Source organism: Aedes albopictus, chromosome 1 (genome assembly GCF_035046485.1).
Source record: "Aedes albopictus strain Foshan chromosome 1, AalbF5, whole genome shotgun sequence".
Lineage (NCBI taxonomy): Eukaryota > Metazoa > Arthropoda > Insecta > Diptera > Culicidae > Aedes > Aedes albopictus.
Window position 1 is genome coordinate 28040364 of NC_085136.1, and position 20750 is coordinate 28061113.

Consider the following 20750-nt stretch of genomic DNA (forward strand, 5'->3'; position numbering starts at 1 on the left):
GTGCTCTTCAGCATAATTAACTATTAGTGTATTCGTTCAGAAAAGTCGATGGTAACAAGACAAAAACATCATATTTTTGCATCTCACGCTCTCAACGTTACTATGTACGTACATCCATATTGATGGTTCAGTTGAGCTCCAGCTTTTAATAATCTCTATCCCTAACATTACTGTTTGGCTGAGAAGAAACCATCTCTTCCACTATAGTCAAGAGAGTTTAGAGCGAGAACGCCCTTCTATTAGATTCTCCGAAGCAGTGTTGCCAGAGCATAAACTTGTGCAATGAGATTCCATTATTTGGCAACCACGCAAATTTATTCACCTGAAACAGAGAAAAAATACAGTGCAAATTCATCTCAAACTTACCAACTCCGACGACCACCAGGAGGGCCGAGAAGGTGGCCACCACGCCGATAAACTGCCCCGATAAGCTGCCATTCCTTGTAATTAGTAATCCTGCCGCCCAACTGCTGCTGCCCCTGCACCTGCTTCTTCCGCTTCTTCTGCTGCTGCTGCTGCGTTCACTAAGATCACTCCCAACGGTGCTGCTCATGATCACTCACTCACTGCTGGTCGTGGGCGGCGGCGACTCGGGTTGCTCCAGATGTGCGGACCCGAAATTGCGTTGCTGATGCTACTGCTAGTGAAGTAGTAGTATGTACCTTGTCGTTGGTGTCGCTGTCGGTGTCGTCGTCTTCGTCTACGTCTTCTTCGTCCGCCCCGCGCGAATGTGGGCAGATTCGTGATTAATCCGGGGGTGGTAGACACTCGATGAATCGAAATGGCACACAATCCTTCCCCGGAATTTTCCCGTTTTTCACACCACCACCGACTGCTGACGTGTTACACTTGGATCAATTATTTCCCCAAAAAAAAATATGAATGTTTTTTACAATCGATTCGAAGCACCAGGAGATTTTCCGGAAAAAAACACACTTTGTGAAGCACTTTTTCTCCCGAAACGACGGCGAAGCACCATTCGGGACGCGATTAAGTAGTACACCCACTTTTTCACACAACCAGATTTCACTTTACGAATGGTCGTCCTCAATGGTTCGTATCAATTTCCAGCAGCAGTTCCGGAAGGAATCTTCTCTTATAGCCGCGCTTCATAGTTCCCGCTGTAAATTACCGGATCCGGGTGACTGGAAGAGGCAAATTTTTGCACTTAGAATTGTAAGTGAATCACTATGGGGTTTACCCCGGAAGGTCGACATTTTTCTTCTCGGGGTTCGTTGGGTTGACATCGGGCATACGGATGCTGCGGGAGCTAGGAGAGAAAGGATCCATTTTCATGAGGAAAATTCGATGAATGAAAAGCTTTCCGATGGGCAGGCACACACATATACATGCAGTGAAGTGCGGTCAGATGCTTGCAATGAGAGATTGGGAGAGCAGGATGCTCTTTCTGAGATGGATTGACGGTGAGAGAATATATTTGCTGGGTGGATGCTGTGTAGCTTTTATGGCGATTCAACTAATGCAATGACATTGTTGAAACTGCTGGAAAATCATGTTTCTGGAGATTGGCAGATTGTTCAGGACAAACTTATAGAAGGCGTATTTAGTCTCATAATTCTGTAAAAACAGGTTTTTAATTCTAAAACTGTCAAAAATGGAACTCAACGTGTACATCTTTAGCAATAGTTCTGAATCCTGCAAACATTTTACGGAATCGATGATGTTTTGCCAACAACCTATTAACCCTTAAAAGATGTGGACAACTTTTTTGCATAGTTTTACCTCTAGCTTTTGACCCATTGGGTGGATTTTCAAAACCAAAATGTTTTTATCAAGGGGATTAGTTGTGCTATCATATGCATATATGGAGATTATGTTATGCTAGAACATTTTGGAGATATAGCTGCAAATGTAGTGTACACCACTTGTTCTTCACTCGATTCCGTGTTTTATTTCTATGTACATGTGATATATTTCAATGGAAATTGCACATAAATCTTTGTTTGGGTTGAGGCTGTTAGATAGAAATGTCTTATGTCCTTTTACAGCTGTAACATAGATCTCCAGGTTATCCAAAACGTCCTGAAGTTTTGAACTTTGTCTACTGAATACAAATAGTTGTGTTTGCTTTTTAAATCACTTGAACTTGATGAATTACATTCAAATATACATTTTGAACATGAAATGATGGTAGTCATGACATGGTGATGTTCTAGGCAACTTAAAATAGATTTGGAGTTCTAATTGTAAGGCCTTTACCTGTAATAATATATCAAACTAATGTATGAATGTGAGAACTGATTTCATTAGATCCATACATGTAAATCAGAGTATAAAAGACTAATTGCACATCAATGGCGATAGCTTAGGCCATCCAAATCATTCTGAAGTTAAGGCCTTTATATCTACACTCGTAATAATGCATCGGGTGCATTTCAAACTTGGTATAGTGCGTTATGGTAGTCATATAAGATCAGTTGAATCATATGATACTCGTATACACATCATAGAGGCATCCTGGATCATCCGAACTATTCTGAAGTTGAGAAATATGGTTTGAATTTGAAATGGTATATCAACAGAAGTGCACAAACATCAGAGTTTGCCCATTTGATTCATACACATAGTGCAAGTTGTGGGAGAGAAGTTTCCAGAGCAACAGAGATATCTGAGGTCAACTTTCAGTATTATGTGGTAAAGGCCTTCAGATCTACACTCGTAACAAAGCATCCTGCACGTTCAAAACTCGGTGTAGTGTGTTTTAGTAGACATAGATGATAAGTTCGACCATATATCATATAACTTAAAGCTTTTCTAGATCATCCAAACTATTCTTTCATCTGTAATGGCCTATCAAGTGCACTAATATCAGCAATTATCTCATTTGATCCAAACATATAATACAAGTCGTGGGAGACAAATTTCCAGTACATCATTTTTTATATTATATGGTTATGGCCTCCAAATTTACACTCGTCACAAAGCATCGGCTACACGTCGAACTCACTACAATGCGTTTTGGATATCATAGAAGATCAGTTGATTCACGTGATATTTAAATATACATCTTAAAACCTTCCGGATCAACCAAACTATTCCGAAAATGAGACATATGGTTTACATGAACTCCTGGAGAAATATTTAAAGGATTCCCGAGGAATACTCGGAGAGCTCCCGGAAAAATTCCCGTGGAATTTCTGGAGGAATTCTCGAGGAACATCTGCAGGATTTTTTTAAAGGTTCTGGAAGTAATTCCCGAGGTATTTTAGAACAGCTCCAGAAGGAACTTCCAAGAAACTGCCGGGAAACTTGTGAAAGATTTCACGGGAAGTCCTAGAGGCATTTCTTAGGAACTCGTAGAGGTATTCTCGGAGAACATCACGATGAATTTCTGAGGGACTTCTGAAAGAATTTTTGGATAATTTCCACTTCAAAATACTATAAAAATCATGTTTATGTCAGTGGATGCACAAATAACACAACGAGATACTCAAAATATTACGAGATAGAGTAATGCGGGGCAAAAGTTCGCACGGGGCAAAAGTTCGCAGTGGGTGTTTTTCTGAGCACGAGATAAGAACCCAAACAAATTTGTATGGGTTCGACACATAATAAGGCCAGTTACTCGCCAACAAAAATTGGAACGATTTCGTTATGGTGTGGCAGAGTTATGCGGATAAATGTGTTTCTAGGTGTTTTGATAGAATTTTTGGACTTTTTGGAATAAGAATTTTTAGTAACAGGAAGAAGAAGAATCTCATAACCTCTTGATGTCGGAGAATCGTTATTCCATAGTAGTTCGAAAGGTGCACTCGAATAAACAATAAACTGCTATTGGTTCTTGCAGAAAGGGACATTGTTAAAACCTTGATGATGGGGCAAAAGTTCGCAGTAGCTGTGGGGCAAAAGTTCGCACTAGATTTCTGAATGTAGTACATCAATATAATTACAGAATCTTTGAAGCAATGATGGTTCCGTATAGAAATTACTATATATGTATAATATGTGTAGTATGCACCCTGAAATCGTTCCACCAGAGGGTTTGAACTTAATTTTGTAAGAGAATCGACCGTAAGGCAAACATTATGTTCACTCATGTAAATCAAGAAATGCAAAATGGATAAAAAAACATTTTAAAACATTTTCTTCGTCATCCTCGTCTTATCTTTTCGTATGTTTCTGAAGGTCATGTTATGTTCATCTATTTTACCGAGTCTTTCATAGCTTAGTTTGTAAATTCACAGTTATAATTCATCCCCATACTGACGGAAATAAGATTCGATTACGGTCCCGTTCAATAGTTTTGCAGCATATTTGATTTTTTTTTTTCCTGTATTTTGGGCAACACGTATCTCTATGATAACCCCACAATGTATTTTGATAACTTCAGTAATGCTGGAAAGGACAGCTTCTAGTTAATAGTTGTGGAAGTCTTCATAAAATACATTGTATACCAAAGCTGAACACCAAGTCGTATTCCAGTTGGGCCGTAATGCTAAGAACAGAAAGAAACAGATTTCATGGCTAGAGTGGAAGGACGAACATGAATTGCCATGAAATAAACGAACATTACACCAATAAACTACGCTTTTCAAGGTGCGAACTTTTGCCCCGCATAATGCGAACTTTTGCCCCCACTATGGGGCAAAAGTTCGCATTGGAGTACTTGTATTAAAAATTATATTACTAAAACTACAAAATAAACGCGAAAAAATCTAGTACTACGTTTTGAAGGCAACATGATAGGGACCCGTTTAACGAAGAAAAACAATATTATTTTCTTTTCGTTTAATAGCTATTTTGTAAAGTCTGTTAGGTGCGAACTTTTGCCCCGCATTACTCTACATTAGAAATAATCGTGAAAGAATTATATCGATAAAATAAAAAGATACACGAGTAGAGCTTGAAGGTCTTAATTCCAGAATAGTTTGTGGAAAGTGAATGTGGCTAAGTTAGAATTGTACTCTGAGGCTCTAGGTAAGAGTACCGTTATATTCCGCGAGCATTCGCTACAATAAAAATATCCTGAGATTTACAGATATTGCGACCCATACTTAAAAATAAATTGGATCCATTTGTATGCCAGTGGACTCCTAAATAGCAACACACAGAGTTACTCGTAGTATTGTTGGGTGCTCCAGACACAATCGTGAAGGTATTAGGCCGATAGAATGAAGAGAATCAAGAGTAGAGCCTGTAGACATGAAGGTCCTAATTCGAGAAGAGTTTGGAAAGCCTGGAATATCTCATGAATGTACCAAAAGCATTATAGTTATACACTGAGGGTCCATCAGCAGTATATACTACATTCCACGAATATTTTTCACATTTAAAGCATGATACAGTATGTAGATATTGTAACCCAAACTTCAAAGGCCTTAACCATATGCCATTACAAGTGATCTCAGATATCCCTGACGCACTAGAAATTTGTCTCCTGTTGCAAGCAGTACATGTATAAATCAAATGAGCAAATTCTGATAATCGAAAATTATGTTGGACTTAGTAGCATAATTTTCCCAGAATTCTTTATAACACCAACGAACCTAATCTCAAAATGACTGACAATTCTCAGGTCATTTTGACAGATGTAACATGAGCATTAAAGGGACGGCAACAAGATCGATATAGTAGAATATGTTGTACGTCTTTTTCCTGCATGTAACATAAGGCTGAATTTCAAAAGGCTGAATGCACAAAAGGCTGAATACGAAAGGCTGAAATCAAGAACGTGTGACATAAGGCTGAAATTACCAGAGGCTGAAAATTGAAAAGGCAGAAAATACGAAAACGCATAGATAAGTTAGAGCACTTCATCCTTTTCTTGGAGTAACGCTCGAAATAAGATAGAGCTTGCTTCTCACCTTTGGCATATCGACACGAAGATACTCAATGCCAAAGGGAGTCAAGAAAATTTTCATAATGAAAAGTTCTTGGTCCGAACGCGAATCGTACGCGTCTGAGTGTTAGGGGCTGTCCATTTATTACGTAAGGGGATTTTGGTGATTTTTCGACACCCCCTCCCCCCCTTGTAAGATTTTTTGTATGAGAACTTAAATATTTTTGCATGGCACGTTAGATTTCTCAAACCCCCCTCTCCCTATAAACCCTTACGTAATTAATGAACAGCCCATTACGTGGGCTCTAGTTTCGGAACTGAACTTAAAGTGAAAAGGCTAATGGTGCATACCAACGAACACAATAAGGATCTGATAGGATTTATCCTTCTTTAAACATGAGCTATTCTTTCGAGTCATGTTTTTTTGGAGATTGTTGTCATTACGACTGCTAAAACAATAACATTAGAGATTTTCCCTTCTTTGAAATATATGCTATTCGTTTGAAAAATACTGCCTTAGTAATATATGCATTCAATAATCCATAGCATTATGGCCAGTCGTAAAACTTTCCGATTCGGAACATAGTAACTGAAGTATGTTTCTTTAAAATAGCTTAGTTTGGCCAACCATGAACTAGGGACGGTAGGACCATAGACTAACTTGAAGACCTGAAAGTACCGAAGAAAACCATTGAGTTTTGTGTGTCCAATAGCCTACAATAATATTCATTACCTTGTATTTCTTCCGCGTAATTTGCAATCGTGAAGCTCAAGCAAAACCTATGCGAGTGCTACGGCTGGGCAATCGACTAACAAGCAAATATTCAAATAGATCGTAAAATCAATGAATGTATGTAATTAATCCTTTGGGCTGGTGCGTTTAAAAACTAGTCGAATCACTATTTCAGCCTATTGCTATTTCAGCCTTTCGTAATTCAGCCTTTTGTACGTACCCAGCCAACCACATATCGTAAATCATTGTATGAAAAAAAAAACGTATATTTTCATATACTGAATCAGAATTGTATAATAATATGTATATTTGTTGACAATGATTGCGTACAATCGCATTTCATGCCAAATTAAATTTCAATTGAGATTTTGTTTCATATAGTCGTCTCCGATCATAAAAGGTGCGAGATACTATCGGTAGGATCGCACAGAATCGGATAGAATCGTGAAAAAAAACATACATTCTTAGTGTCAAGCAGCAAGTTCGCTAGCATCGTATATATGATTTCTTTGAATCGTGGAAATCATCGCTTCACATCGTATATTAATCTGCTAAATCGAGCTTGCTACCTAAAGGTATGTTAAAAATCGGTGGAATCGTATACAACTCTAACAATGTTGTATATTGATCGTTTGCGTCATACTTGCGTCGCAAACAAAGTGAATGAAATCGTAGAAATCGTAAATTCATTTTTACTGTCGCATATGATTGTTACTGCACTTTTAATAGTCGAATCTTAATCTCGGAAATCGTAAATAGTTTTGTTTACATATTTGTATGATGGAGAAACCTCGGTAAAATTACACTGAGAGCCTGAGAGCCTCTGAAGCCTCCTAAATCCCTGTGAAACCTTCTGAAATTCCCTGAAAGGCCTTGAAACGCCTTGAAACACCTTGAAACGCCTCTGAAACCCCTATGGAATCTACGTGAAATTCACCTGAGAGCCTCTGAAGCCCCTTATAACTCTCCTGTAACCTCCTGGGACGTCCTGAAACGCATTAAAACGCCCTGAAATGCCTTAAAACCCCTTTAAAACCTCTGTGAAATTGACCTTAGACCCTCTGAAACCCCCTTAAATCCCTGTGTTACCTCCTGAAACGCCCTGAAACGCATTGAACCACTTTGAAACCCTCAGGAAACCTCCGTGAAATTCACCTGCGAGCGTTTTAAGCCACCTCAAATGCATCGGAAACCTTCTGAAATGTCCTGAAACGCATTGAAACGCCTCTGAAACACCCATGAAATCTCTGTGAAATTCACCTGCGAGCCTCTGAAGCCCCCTTAAACCACCCTTTAACCTCCGGGATCGCCCTGAAACGCATGAAAACGCTCTGAAACACCTTGAAACGCTTTGAAACGCCCCTAAAACCCCTATTAAACCTCCGTCAAATTCTCCATCTCCTGCGACCATCTGAAGCAGGGATTCCATATATACAGATTTATCTGTATTATACAGATTTTTGAGCATCCGTACAGATTTCATTTTATATGAATTACAGATTTCTGAGCTAGATGTGCTATTCTTTTTGTATGGGAAACAGATTTTTTACTCAAATTTTGTATGGGATACAGATTTTTGAAAATTGCGATACAGATTTTACAAAAAAAACCTCCTGAAACCTCCTGAAAGGCCATGAAACGCCCTGAAACGCCTTGAAACATTTCTGAAAAAACAAATGAAATCCCTGTGGAACGCACATGAAAGCCTCTACATAAGCCCCTTAAAATACCTCTGAAACTTCCTAAAACGCCCTGAAACGCCTTGAAACGCTTTGGAACGCTTTGGAATGCCCGTGAAGCTCACCTGAGAGCATATGAAGCCTCCTACAAGTCCTCTGAAACCTCCTGAAACGTCCTGAAACGCCTGGAAACGCCTCTGACCCCCCCCCCCCCCCCCTCTAAAAACTGCCTTGAGTTCCCTCTGACCATCCCCCTTTCCATCTGAAAGCCTTTGCCCCCCTCCTCTTTGCATCTGCAAGCCACTTAAATAATGTTGATCGTTCAAGAACACAACACATGAATAGCGAACACCCAAACAAAATTGGTTTTAATCGGTTGAGAACTGTTTCCGTCACCGCATCGTCATTTGTGGGAAAACACGATTCTGAGATAATCGCGTTTAAAGTTTCAAATTTACACTACGCGCCCGTAAGGAAGCGAGGCGCGAAACGCTATATCTTTGCTTGTACTGCTCTGATACTTATGAACCCATACTTTAAGATAAAAGAAGCAAAAAATCGATTTTGTGCTCGACCTTAACATATAAAACCCCTTAATGAACCCATGATCCAATTGTTGAACTCTGGCATAACCTAAGCTGATACTATCACTACCAGACCTGTTTTCAATTTCAAACATGCAGGGGCGCATCAGAGGTGTTCCAGTAGGTGTCAGAAGCTCCTTCGTGCATTCCAGGGTAATTCCAGGGGTGTTCAAGGAGGGCCCACGGCGCTTTGGGGGGTTTCATGAGAATTCTATGAGGTTTCAGGAGTTTCAAAGGCTCCCAGGGGCGTTTCAAAGGTATTTAAGGTGGTTTCAGGGGTTTTCACATAAAGTGCGTTTTCCAGGGAGTTTCATGGTGTTTCATAGGGTTTTTATAGGTGTTTCAGGGTGTTCCTGAGTGTTTTAGAGAGTCTCAGGGGGATTTCAGAAGTGTCCAAGGAGTTACAGATGGTTTAAGGGACGTTCCTTGAGATTTCACGAGGATTTAGAGGAGTTCCATTATTGGGTTTCAGGGATGTTTAAGGGTGTTCCAGCTGGTTTCAAGAGCGTTTGTTGGAGTTTTCAAGGGGGTTTAAGAGGCGTCACAGGAAGTTTTGGTGGTCCCAGGGCGTTCTAGGGGGTTTCAGGGACTTTCAAGGGGTTTTAAAGGTGTTTCAGATATTTTCCAGGAAACTTCAGGAGTGCTCCAGAGGATTTCAGAATCGTTTCAGGTGTTTCAAGGAGGTTCAGAGATTTTCCAGGGAGTTTCTGAGAGTCCCAGGGTGATCCATGGAGTTTACGGGGTTCCAATGCCCTTCCAAAATGTTTCAACGCATTTAAAAAGTGTTCCTGAGTTTTTCAAGGGGTTTCAGGGACGTTTCAGGTATTTCAGGGATTTTTAGGGGTATTCCATGGTGTTCCAGGGTCATTACAGGGTGTTCTATGGGGTTTCAGGAGCGTTCCAGGAGTTTTTAAGGGGATTCAGTGGCGTTCCAGGGAGTTTCATGGGGATTTCAGGGCGTTCTATGATGTTGCAGAGACGTTCCAGGGTGTTCCAGCTTCAGGGACATTCTAGGGGTTTCAGGAGCGTGTTTTAGGGGGGGGGTTGTTCAGGGAGTGCTACGGGCGTTCCAAACACCAGGGAGTTTAGGGATGTTCCATGAGATTTCAGGAACGATTCAGGGTGTTTAAGCGGGCTTCAAGGGTTTCAGGAGCGTTCCAGGGTTTTTTCTGTGGGGTTCAACGGTGTTCTTGAAACCCTGAAACGCATTGAAACCCCTTAGGAAATCCGCGAAACTTTCTTGGAATCTCTTTAAATTCATCTGAAAAACCCCTCCGGAATCGTTGTAAATTCCCCAAAAAATCCTTCAAACGCCTCTGTACTATCCCTGAAACTTAGTAGCCCTGAAGAATCCCCGGCACCCCGAGAGCTGTCCCCCCCTTCTGAAAATGAAAGTCTAACAAATATGTAAAATTTCAACTATTGGATTTAACAGTTCAACAATTAGCGAGAGTCGTCCAGCATTATGATGAGCTAGCTTAACCCTACAAGGATGTTACGCTAAGCTCACAAAGATGGCGTTGTGAACGTTCAGTGAGACTGTCGGGGTCATATTGAACCGAACATCCTACTAGGGTTAAAAAAGCACTAAACTTTTAAGTTTAAAATATCCGACACAAAGGTTCTATTTTCTCTTAGAAAATGGATTTTAGTGAAAATCAAATTCAATGGGAAGTATAAGCAATGATGGGATCTAGACTGAAATGTCAGATAAATTCGCCTAATTGCGTATTGCGATGACTATACTACTTCACATGGTACTTTTCTGATTATGCCAGTTTCAGTGCCAAAAAGCTACAAGAAAGAGAACATAGCATCATAAGACAGTGAGGGGTAGTGAAAACTGTGCGGAAAATCACGTTGTTTTCAACTCCAAACACGTGCGCTGTGGTTATTCAAGTGCAATTCATAAAATACTACTGAGGTGAGTTAGAACGTCATGATAATTAATCATCTTGTTTCATACTTCAGTAATGCTCGGTGTTAATTTTTATTTGTGGATCGATAATCCAAAGGTGGTTAGTTTAACACTGAGGTGATAAGAATTGCTTTTTTTTCGAATATTTGTAGTCGCATAAGGTGCTATATTACATCGCAATAGTGCACACCGTCTGATATTGCAGGTCAGCCAAACTAGCCTGGATTTCTAGATGCCAAGTCTCTACTTGTAAAAGCATAGCCATTTTCGCTAGGTAATGCGAATGCCAATCAACTCGCCTAATCACGTACTCTTCTTACAACTTTATCTTAATATGTCAGTGTAATTCGCATTGGTGTACAAATGAAATCGTATAAATGAAAAACTAAACTTGTTAAAGTATACATACAATCTCACATAAACGAGAATCGACTATGTTGACATAATGCGATTTAAAATGTGAAAACAATGAAAGAGCTACGCTTTGGCTGCAGTAGTGAATGATGTGTCATTTTTGTTTTAGTGACCCCGTTAATAAACATTCAGAATATGACTTTTTGTTACCGCAAGATGCACACAATATTCAAAAAAGTTTTGAATGTGTTAGACCTCTTGAAAGTTGGAATTGTTCTCATATAAACGAAATGTTTCTTCTTTAATTAAAACATTTAATTCATAGAATATTTCCTCAAATTTAACTGCAGACCAACTGCAAGCTGAATTCAGTGAATCCTTATTAATACTCTCATCACCTTCAATTCTCGCTGCTGCTGCATCAGCTGCAAAGATGGCCGCCGCCTCACCAACCGACCATACCTTCGCCCAATACCTACATATGTATAGAAATACATATCATAAATCCAATTCAAGAAAAATTTCCTCAATGAAACTGGGCTCCATCAGAGGAGGACCACACCAACATGAAAGCGCAAAAGCGACTCTCTCTCTCCCGCAATAAGGGCAGCGCCTGCATGTATGTAGTTGTAACCGCGTTGCGTTCGTTTTCGTTGTTGGAGACACTGTGGAACCTCCTTTATTCGGTTGGAGCGCGCTGCCAGTTGACGGAGGTCATGGCGGCGTGGCGCTAGGCAGGCACTAAGCAAATAGTGGCACGGGGAGTCTGGTGCAAAATGCACATTTTACTTATTTTGATTAAACTACGCAATGCTTGTTTCAAATGGTTTACTCAAGTTATAACACTTGATAACGAACAATTACAAGTTATCGTGTACAGATCTTTTTGATTTCCCAAAAGTGTTATTCTTTCAAACATGCAAAACTAATGTGGACTACGGTGCATGTATTCGTGGTTGACGTCAGTTGACAACCCCAGACGTAATGCTCCAGCAGAAGGATGAAAATTGGAATATACAATGCTCAAAAATACGATCTAAGATCGTAGTAGGCTGTGTGCAACTGTCACGGACTAGTTGGCCATAGAAACAAGTTTGTTTTCTATAAACACGACACCGCTTCAACGCCAAAATAATGAACTTCTGCATCTGTCCATTGAACATATGTTCTATAAGCAGTACATTTTACCTCACTCTCCTACTTCCCCATACTTATACTGCTAGGACACAGAAATCGAAGGACGACAACGACTGCAAACAGAAAGCCCAACCAGATGGATTCAAAAGCATTCGTCGCCATCGTTCTCCAGCTTTTTGGAATAGTTCAATCAAACCCACGAAAAACGAGAAAGAGACAACTTCGGAGAGCAAAACCATCAATCTCTCTTCGAGAGAGTGATAGAGAGACCCCACCAATTGCAACAACAAAGATTTTAATGGGTGTGTTTTTCGCGAACAATTCTCAAGATCGGAAAAATTTTCCTTCCGAGATCCCGTTGCAAGAGGTCAAACCCGACGAAAACAAAAAAAAAATGTCAACCCATCCAAGAAACCCGAAAAATCGCAGCAATCGCACTTCTACTCCATAATCACTACCACCACCACCCAACGCCTACTTGGTGCCTATATCCTTGGGGCGCCGTTGGGGCGTTTTTTCACGTGGGCGTGATGTGGGCTCCTCTTCACTTGGCAGCAGATTTTCATCCATTTTTACTGCCGCGGTCCATCCCGCAGGGGCCGTGGAAAAACTCCATCCGGCCGGACCATTCCGTCACTTGCGGCACTCGCGGACACCTCGCGGCCACGCGCCGACACTGGCCAACGTTTTCCCGAACGCGAAACGACACACTTTTCCACCGGATTTGCACTTTGAAAATTTTCCAAGATGGTGGCAATCTCTCTCAGTACTGCTCGTTGCTGCTCCTGTGTAGAAGAAAGTCCTGTGCTGAATGCTGTTTGGGAATTTGCGCTGTTTCGTGATTTTGCTTGTGCTTCTCTATGTGGCTGACTCGAGACTGAAGAGCCGTCGTCGTCCGTCGTCGCATTCAGAGATGAGATGATAGCAATTTCGCAACTGCCAGCATCCGATGGAGCTTTTGCGTGTGATTGATAAGGGAGTGTGCAGCTTCCATACCGTTGTCACTGACTGTGGAGAGATGCTGGGCGTGGAGAGATTGTGCGAAATGGGTTTGAATTGGATGAGTGTGATTACGGTGGGGAAGCACGGTGTTTTACACTCGAATGGAAAACCAAATGTTTGGTTTACAATTTATTGGGAGCGCTAATAAGATTACTGCTTTTAGAATTTGGTTACTCAACAATATATTGTGTATTATAGATTAATTTTAGGGTAAATATAATCAAAGACGAGAATTGTCGGACAAAACAAGAAACAAAGGAGGCGTAGCAATTATAATTTATCCCAACCAGAGTTTCACGTTGCTCATGTGTACATAAATGTGACAGCGAGCCTCCCACCAAATTGTCAGATCTTCAAAATCGCAGTGTGCTGCGCTGCTAGGAGGTTTACAAAAATCTGGTGGGTGCGAGCTAGGCGCAACGCTCCCGGGGAGCTTGTCTCATGCGCTGCGTGAGCAAAGGTGAAAAACAATTTCTTGGTAACGAAGAACCTCAACATCTTTTTTCCGTATATAACTCAAGTGTATGGTTAGTAGGCCGTCCCTTATTTTGCAAAAATTGGAAATGTTATAAGTTCGTTAGTGGAAAATGATCGTTTTAGCTAGAAAATGATCGTGTCAAAATTTGAAGTCCGTATCTCAAGGCTAAGTGGTCCCTCAAGGGGCCTAAAGTTGTCAAAAATTGTATGGGACCAAAAAAACATCAAATTTGTTTCGACAAAAAAACACGCAAATCTACTAAAACCGGTGATTTTAGGACCCTAAAGGGCCAAAAATGTGCTTAGAATTGCGATATCTCTACTCGATTTGAGTTATTGAACAAAATAGGGTAGCAGTGCTTGAAATTGAGTGAATATGAATGGTACGATCAGTCATCAGCGCCAACCATCCCTACGAACGAACACGCACAGGGAGCAAAGAGAAACCGAACCAACCACGACCACTATTCCTCATCGGTCGGTTGGCTGGTGAAGCATATCGACTGGTAACGATTATTTCTCACTTGCTGCGGTGAGGCTGAAGATGCGTAAATGATTCAGTGGATTTATGTTTTGCTCAAAACTTGTAAAAACAATCAATTTGTCCATAAGAGAATGATGGACGTGACTATTACAGTCGAACCTCCATGAGTCGATGTTCCTTGACTCGATATCGACTCATGGAGGTAAATTTATCCATACTGAAAAATTATTTCTGGGTTACTATGATGGTCCCCTCAAAAAGCCTCCCAAAGGATTTATGTTCCACTACTCGATATTTCCATGAGTCGATGGTCCCTTCAATATCGACTCATGGAGGTTTTACTGTATAATCGATTTAATTCGAGTTTATGTCATTTGCACTGTAATAACGAGATAAAAATCAAATATATTCATTGCCGTATACACCGGCGAAGAGAGAGATTCAGAGAGCCGCACGGCGCTGAATCGTCGACCCTCACTCTCACTCATATTTTTTATTGCTCCCGCTCTAACTTGCTTCTGAAGCATGTTAGCCAATGAAGGCATATTGCTACCGCTTTGGGTTGAAAAGCGCCGGTCAAAGAAGAAAAAATTTTGATTCGTCTGAGGTAAAACGCTTCAATTTTCAAGCGCTGGTAGGTTTCCTTCGGAATCTAAAAAAATGGTCAAAAATGCTGATCTTTCGGTTGTTTTTTTGTCAATATCTTGGAAACGAGTAGAGATATCGCAAATCTAAGCACATTTTTGGCCCTTTAGGGTCCTAAAATCACCGGTTTTAGTGTAATAGCGTATTTGTTTTGTCGAAAAAAAATTTGATGTTTTTTTGGTCCCATACAATTTTTGACAACTTTAGGCCCCTTGAGGGACCACTTAGCCTTGAGATACGGACTTCAAATTTTGACACGATCATTTTTTAGCTAAAACGATCATTTTCCACTAACGAACTTATAACATTTCTAATTTTTGCAAAATAAGGGACGGCCTACTGGTTAGTCTATGCGATACGACTATAGACTCTCAATTGGTTATGGTTTCAATTCTCGTTTGTTTAGGAAGTTTTTGTCATGAAATTTTCTAATTTAATCAGCTCATGACGATACATCTTGAGAAAAATGAGGCGCACAAGTTTCAGTCTCAAATCCCAGCTGGTAACAGATAATTCTTTATTACACCAACGAACCTAACCTCAAAATGATAGACAACTCTCAGGTCATTTTGACAGATGTAACATGAGCATGAAAAGGATAGCAAAAAATCGATAAAGTTGATTATATCCGTCTTTTTCGTGCATGTGTGTGGTCTGCAAGTGGTCTGTCAAAATGATCTGAGAATCGTCAAACATTTTCATGGCTAGCTTTGTTGGTGTAATGAAGTATGAGTCATTTTACGAAACGACAACATTGTTGTTGATGATATTGATATTCACACCACTTCCTGTCATATGTTCACTCATAAAATCGGCTCGTAAAATGGAATAAGGCATCGCTTAGACTGACTGTACATTATGGTATCAAAGCGCTTCGACCGCTCTATCATCAGCCGATTTTGTTTTTCACTGCATGCAAACAGCGAACACCGGAGGACCAGAGAAGTTGTTATAGAGATGCGCGAAGAGGATTTAGGTTATGTTTATTTACATCACGCCCATCAACAATCAATTTTTGCGGTGAACAAAATTATATTTTCGCGTGCGTGTTAGTTTGATCTGCCCATAAGATGTCAAGCATACAGGTGACGTCATGCTTTGCACTAACACACTTTCATTAAGCTTTCATGTTGCGGTTTGTGTCCCATGTTTTTCTATTTCCTTGAATTTGCTCGATTGGGACCGCGATTGACGGTTCAATTGGAACCTTTGGTTTCAGTCTTCGCGCATCTCTATAACAACTTCTCTGCGGAGGACGTCCGTCCGTCACAAAACTGAAAATTCTTCATTCAAGTGTCATGCACGCTAAGATTGTTGCAGACAGTTGTACGCTAAAATTATGTGTTAATAATAATTGTTTTCATTTACCCACTACAGATACCACATTTATGTCAATGGTTGCTCCTACGTTATTGTTGTATGACGTAGTATATGATCGCCACACGAACATGTAGTTTGTGTGCGACTCTTTGAATTGTCATTGAATTATGTGCACATCTTCATTCATCATCTCCTTTTGATTCATTCGTTATCCGAGTGTGTACGAGTACGGAAGCATCAAAAAACGTTACTTTATAAAATCTACACCGAAATATTTTATTTGATGACCGAATAAAACAGTTATAAAGTAATAATTGTTGATCTGAGCTGGTATGATTTGCACTGGAGATCCAACTGAATGAGGGGCTGGAACAATCCATTTATTATTAAAGTGCAATTTAAGCAGTTTATGCATTTTGGATCATTTTGGCAAGGACTTGGCCGTCAGTTGGGAAGGGAAAGGGTCAAAGATCTCACGGGAGCCACATATAGTCGGTGATGCAATCCATAAATTGGGAATACATTTAGGTGGTAAATTATGTGCTGATTACCCTGAAGGAGAAGCGGTACAATTGGGTTTGTAAATTATGAAAAAAGTATTCATTTTTTGATTTTATACGAAAGAACACCTTTTTCTGAGCCACCATGTTTTTTTTAGATTTTTATAACTTTATTTTGATACCTAAAATCAATTTCAAAGAGATTTTTCGAAATCACCTTTTGACAGCTAGGTAACTGTTTGACAGCTCCGCCCAGTACAAAATGCAACGAGGGGTGATTCGACAAATCGCTCCCATACAAGGTTCTCGGGTAGGTTCTCGGGCACCAAAATTGATGAAAATTTGGATTTCGGCTCAGTTGGGCATGCAGATTCAAAATATGGAATTATCCCAGCACCGCTAAAGAAGCCAATTAGCTTGGTTTCATAACTTGTAGGCGATATAAGATAAATTGACACTGTGAAGCTGTAAAACTTGGAAGGAAGACTTTTCCAATCCGTTTCTGTTCTAGCGATGGCTATGAACTTAGCATAACATAAGCTGTATATATGTAGAAAGAAAAAGAGGGAAAATAGATAGAAAGATACAGTAGGAGGAAAGGGACGGGATAGGGATTGAACCCAGGACCTTCTGCATATGAATCAAAAGCGGTAGCCACTAGACCACCAAGCCCGTCCGGCATGATCTCGAACATTTTTATTCATGACAAAAAAATGGTTGCGCAACTTTCAACTCGTGAATAATCGATGATCACTGTCGGTTTTGTCCATTTTTCACAACCTTCTCCAATATTCCACTGAACCTCTCTTACTGAACACAACTGTTAATAAATCATAGTAGGCAGACTGTCGAGCCGGGCTCAACAGCCAGGGTACGATTTTTTTTTTTTGCAATTTCTCATCGTGATAGGCTGTTTTATCTCACGCAACTCAGACAGAAAAAGGCCTATTTTCCCACATCAAATTAACAGTGCTGTAATGGTTCATTACAGCACTGATTTGCGTTGCGTAAAGAACCATTACAGCACTGTTTTTAGTTTTGATTAACTTCTTGATGCTTTCTGGACGCCGTTTCGAAATTGTTTGACAACTGCACAGTATAACCTGCTATGATCAGATTTTCTTAAACATGGCTATGCGCTATGTGCATTGCGCATCAGTGTGCAGTTTGTTGAAAAATTTTTGTGGAAAACTATCCTCAAGCGGTATTTTTTGAACCTGCAAAAAACGTTGTACGCAACTCGGAGCAGAACTCGATTTTTACAGCACTCGTCGTAATTATCCACTTCGGCAAGCCTTGTTGGATAAATGTACGACTCGTGCTGTAAAAATCGTCATTCTGCATCTTGTTGCGTAAACTACTATTACGAAATCGGGACAATTTGTCTCATTGTCTGTTTTGCGTATGGAATAAACATTATTGCAAGAACAATTAGAAAGGTGGCAGAGCTGTACACTAGACCTGTTCACTTTGAAACTTTTTTTCTCCGATTCTCCAAGACACATCAAATTATCAATCCACATGTAAAACCAAGTCTTCAGTCCAAAATTGAGCCAAATTGATGAAGATTTAAAGGTGTATCAAATCGATTTTTTGCTTTTTAGCCGTTTCAACAGAAATTTACTCAGAAATTCACAAAAATGCTCCGAAAAGATGCCGGAGATACCGTTAAGATATAGTTAGAACAATACTCTACAACTTTGCCGAAGACACTACGGTGTTTAAATTGCGTATTTCGAAGTTATTCAACAATTTTAGTTAAAAAATCACGAAAAAACACGATATTTTTACGATTTTACATATAAAAGTCATGTAATTTTACATTGTTTTACGTGACTAAATTAATTAGCGAATACTCCTTTGTGTAACGAACATTTCGTTCATACATGGTTTTTGTGTAGGAATTCGTTTTCATTGACTAATTATCAAAAGTATGTCACGTTGATACTAAAAATCGCACAGAGTTACCAGCACGAATTAAAACAAAGTTACCCATGATTAAGACGTCATGCCATCGTATTCTAATGTCTTTTGATTTAAGTATCAGAAATGGTGCAGATGTTAAGGCTCGAGCTTGAGGATCAGAAGGTCCCAGGTCAGACGCGCCAACTTGGTCAAATTATTGGGGGGGCAAAGCCTGGTTTTTCTGATTTTTTGTATGGGAAAATCAAAAAATCTTCAAATATTGGGGGGGCAAAACCATGCTTGCCCCCCCTAAGTTGGCGCCTATGTCCCAGGTTCAAGCTCAAATACATGATAAACTTTTTTTCTTTCTTTGTAGCTGTTAGGATGATGAATCTGCCATGACTTACACGCAATCTCCCAAAGAATAATGATCGGGACCTGCAAATTAAGCCCATTCGAGGACTAGCTAGATATTTAGTTTATACTTGTCAACAATAAATCGTGTCGACGATATCAGCTGGGCGAAATATTGAGCATCTGCTTGATAATGATCAATTTAGCTAAAACAATTCAATACGATGATGGAACTGCTTCTGGATGCAACATTTTACAGACAACTGTGGGTGGAGCTTACTTGTTATCTATCTACCCACAAATCAGCACAACTACACGATGAAGGGAAACTTCATTCTTACTATGCACTCTACGGTTCCGAAACAATGCTATGATGCCAAATTGCAATGAGATGTAGTGCGTAGTTTCATCAACTTATAGCTGGATCGAGACGCAAAAAATCCTATTCCAGGACTCGAACCTTGAATCTTCGAATTGGCGATCTCATGCTCAACCATCTGCACCAGTTTGAAGTGATGCAGATGAGACAGAGAAGTGTAATGACGTATTAATCATGGGTAACTTTGTTTTATTTTGTGCTGGCAACTCTGTACAATTTTTAGTATCAACGTGACAAACTTTTATTAATTAGTCAATGAAAACGAATTCCTACACTAAAATGATGTATGGACGAAATGTTCGTAACACATAGGAGCAATAGCTCATAAAATTAGTCACCTAAAACAATGTAAAATTACATGACTTTTTCATGAAAAATCGTAAAAATATTGTATTTTTTGGTGATTTTTTAACGAAAATTGTTGAATAACTTTGAAATACGCAATTTAAACACCATAGTGTTCTCGGCAAAGTTGTAGAGTATTGTTCTATCTATATTTTAATGGTACTTTCGGTACCTTTTTGGTGCAATTTTCTGGATATTGAAGTGCATTTTCGTGAAAATGCTCGAAAAAACACAAAATCGATTTGATACACCTCTAAACCTTTATCAATTTGGCTCAATTTTGGACTGAAGTCTTGTTTTTGCATGTGGATTGATAATTTGATGTGGCACGGGTAGGTCAAAAAAAGTGAACAGGTCTACTGTACACCCAAGTTTTCCAAGTGAAAGCTCCAGTCTTTTGAGTAACTTTGGCGCAGACAGCATCCACCTAGGTTTTCCAGAACGTTTAGACTAAACTAAAAGCTTCCAAAAGCACTAGTGCCACATAGTGAGTAATTCTCTAACTAAACTGTTCTACAAGTGAAAGCCTTAAATCTTAACCGTAGTGTGGCCAGCAAAAAAACACCCGTAGAAGGCCGGCAGGGTACCCGGGTACCCACGAAATGAAAATGATCATATCTCAGCGATTTTTCCACCGATTTTAAAAGTTTTTGCCTCATTCAACTCAGAAACTCATTATTTACCGAGATCGTATTTGGTTGGACCGGACCGATCACCATAGTTACCGGAAAATCCGGATTTTCGGATCCATGTTTTTATACACAGGCTTGATAATCCTCCTCGAAATCAAAAGAGTTTTGCAACACGCTCTGGAGCGGTGTTTTGCTTTTGCCTCGTCGCGAGGGAGCGAACGAGCCCCAAACAGAGAGGCTATAAAAACTGAGCGAGGAAGAGGGGAACGAAAAAAGAGCCGATGATTATTTCGGGTTTTTGAGTGCGATTTTCGACTCGAGAGTCTTTCTTTGTATGGGAGTGGAACTCGCGAGAGCTTTTTGAGTGTGAGTGGACGTGAGAAACACAACAAGAAATTATGAGTGTTGGACGAACTCCAACATGCTCCCAAAAATATGGATTTTCCGAAAACCACGGTGATTAGATCGGTCTAACCAAATACTTTCCCGATATATGATGAGT

The 20750-nt window shown here is 39.9% G+C and overlaps 1 protein-coding gene across 5 annotated transcripts in view; it reads right to left on the bottom strand.

The window, feature by feature from the left end:
- LOC109428422 (low-density lipoprotein receptor-related protein 4) overlaps window positions 1-13093 on the bottom strand; it is a 121461-nt gene extending 108368 nt beyond the window's left edge. For 2 of the 5 annotated variants that reach the window (XM_019704175.3, XM_029855822.2), the window contains exons 1-2: window positions 12684-13093; window positions 367-1145 (exon numbers count right to left, since the gene is read on the bottom strand). In XM_019704175.3, the coding sequence (XP_019559720.3) occupies window positions 367-553 (187 nt within the window). In that variant the 5' untranslated portion in view covers window positions 554-1145; window positions 12684-13093. Of the gene's footprint in view, window positions 1-366; window positions 1146-12607 lie in introns of all 5 variants that reach the window. The other 3 variants (XM_029855821.2, XM_029855820.2, XM_062844280.1) reach the window with 3 other exon arrangements.
- Window positions 13094-20750: the final 7657 nt, after the last annotated feature.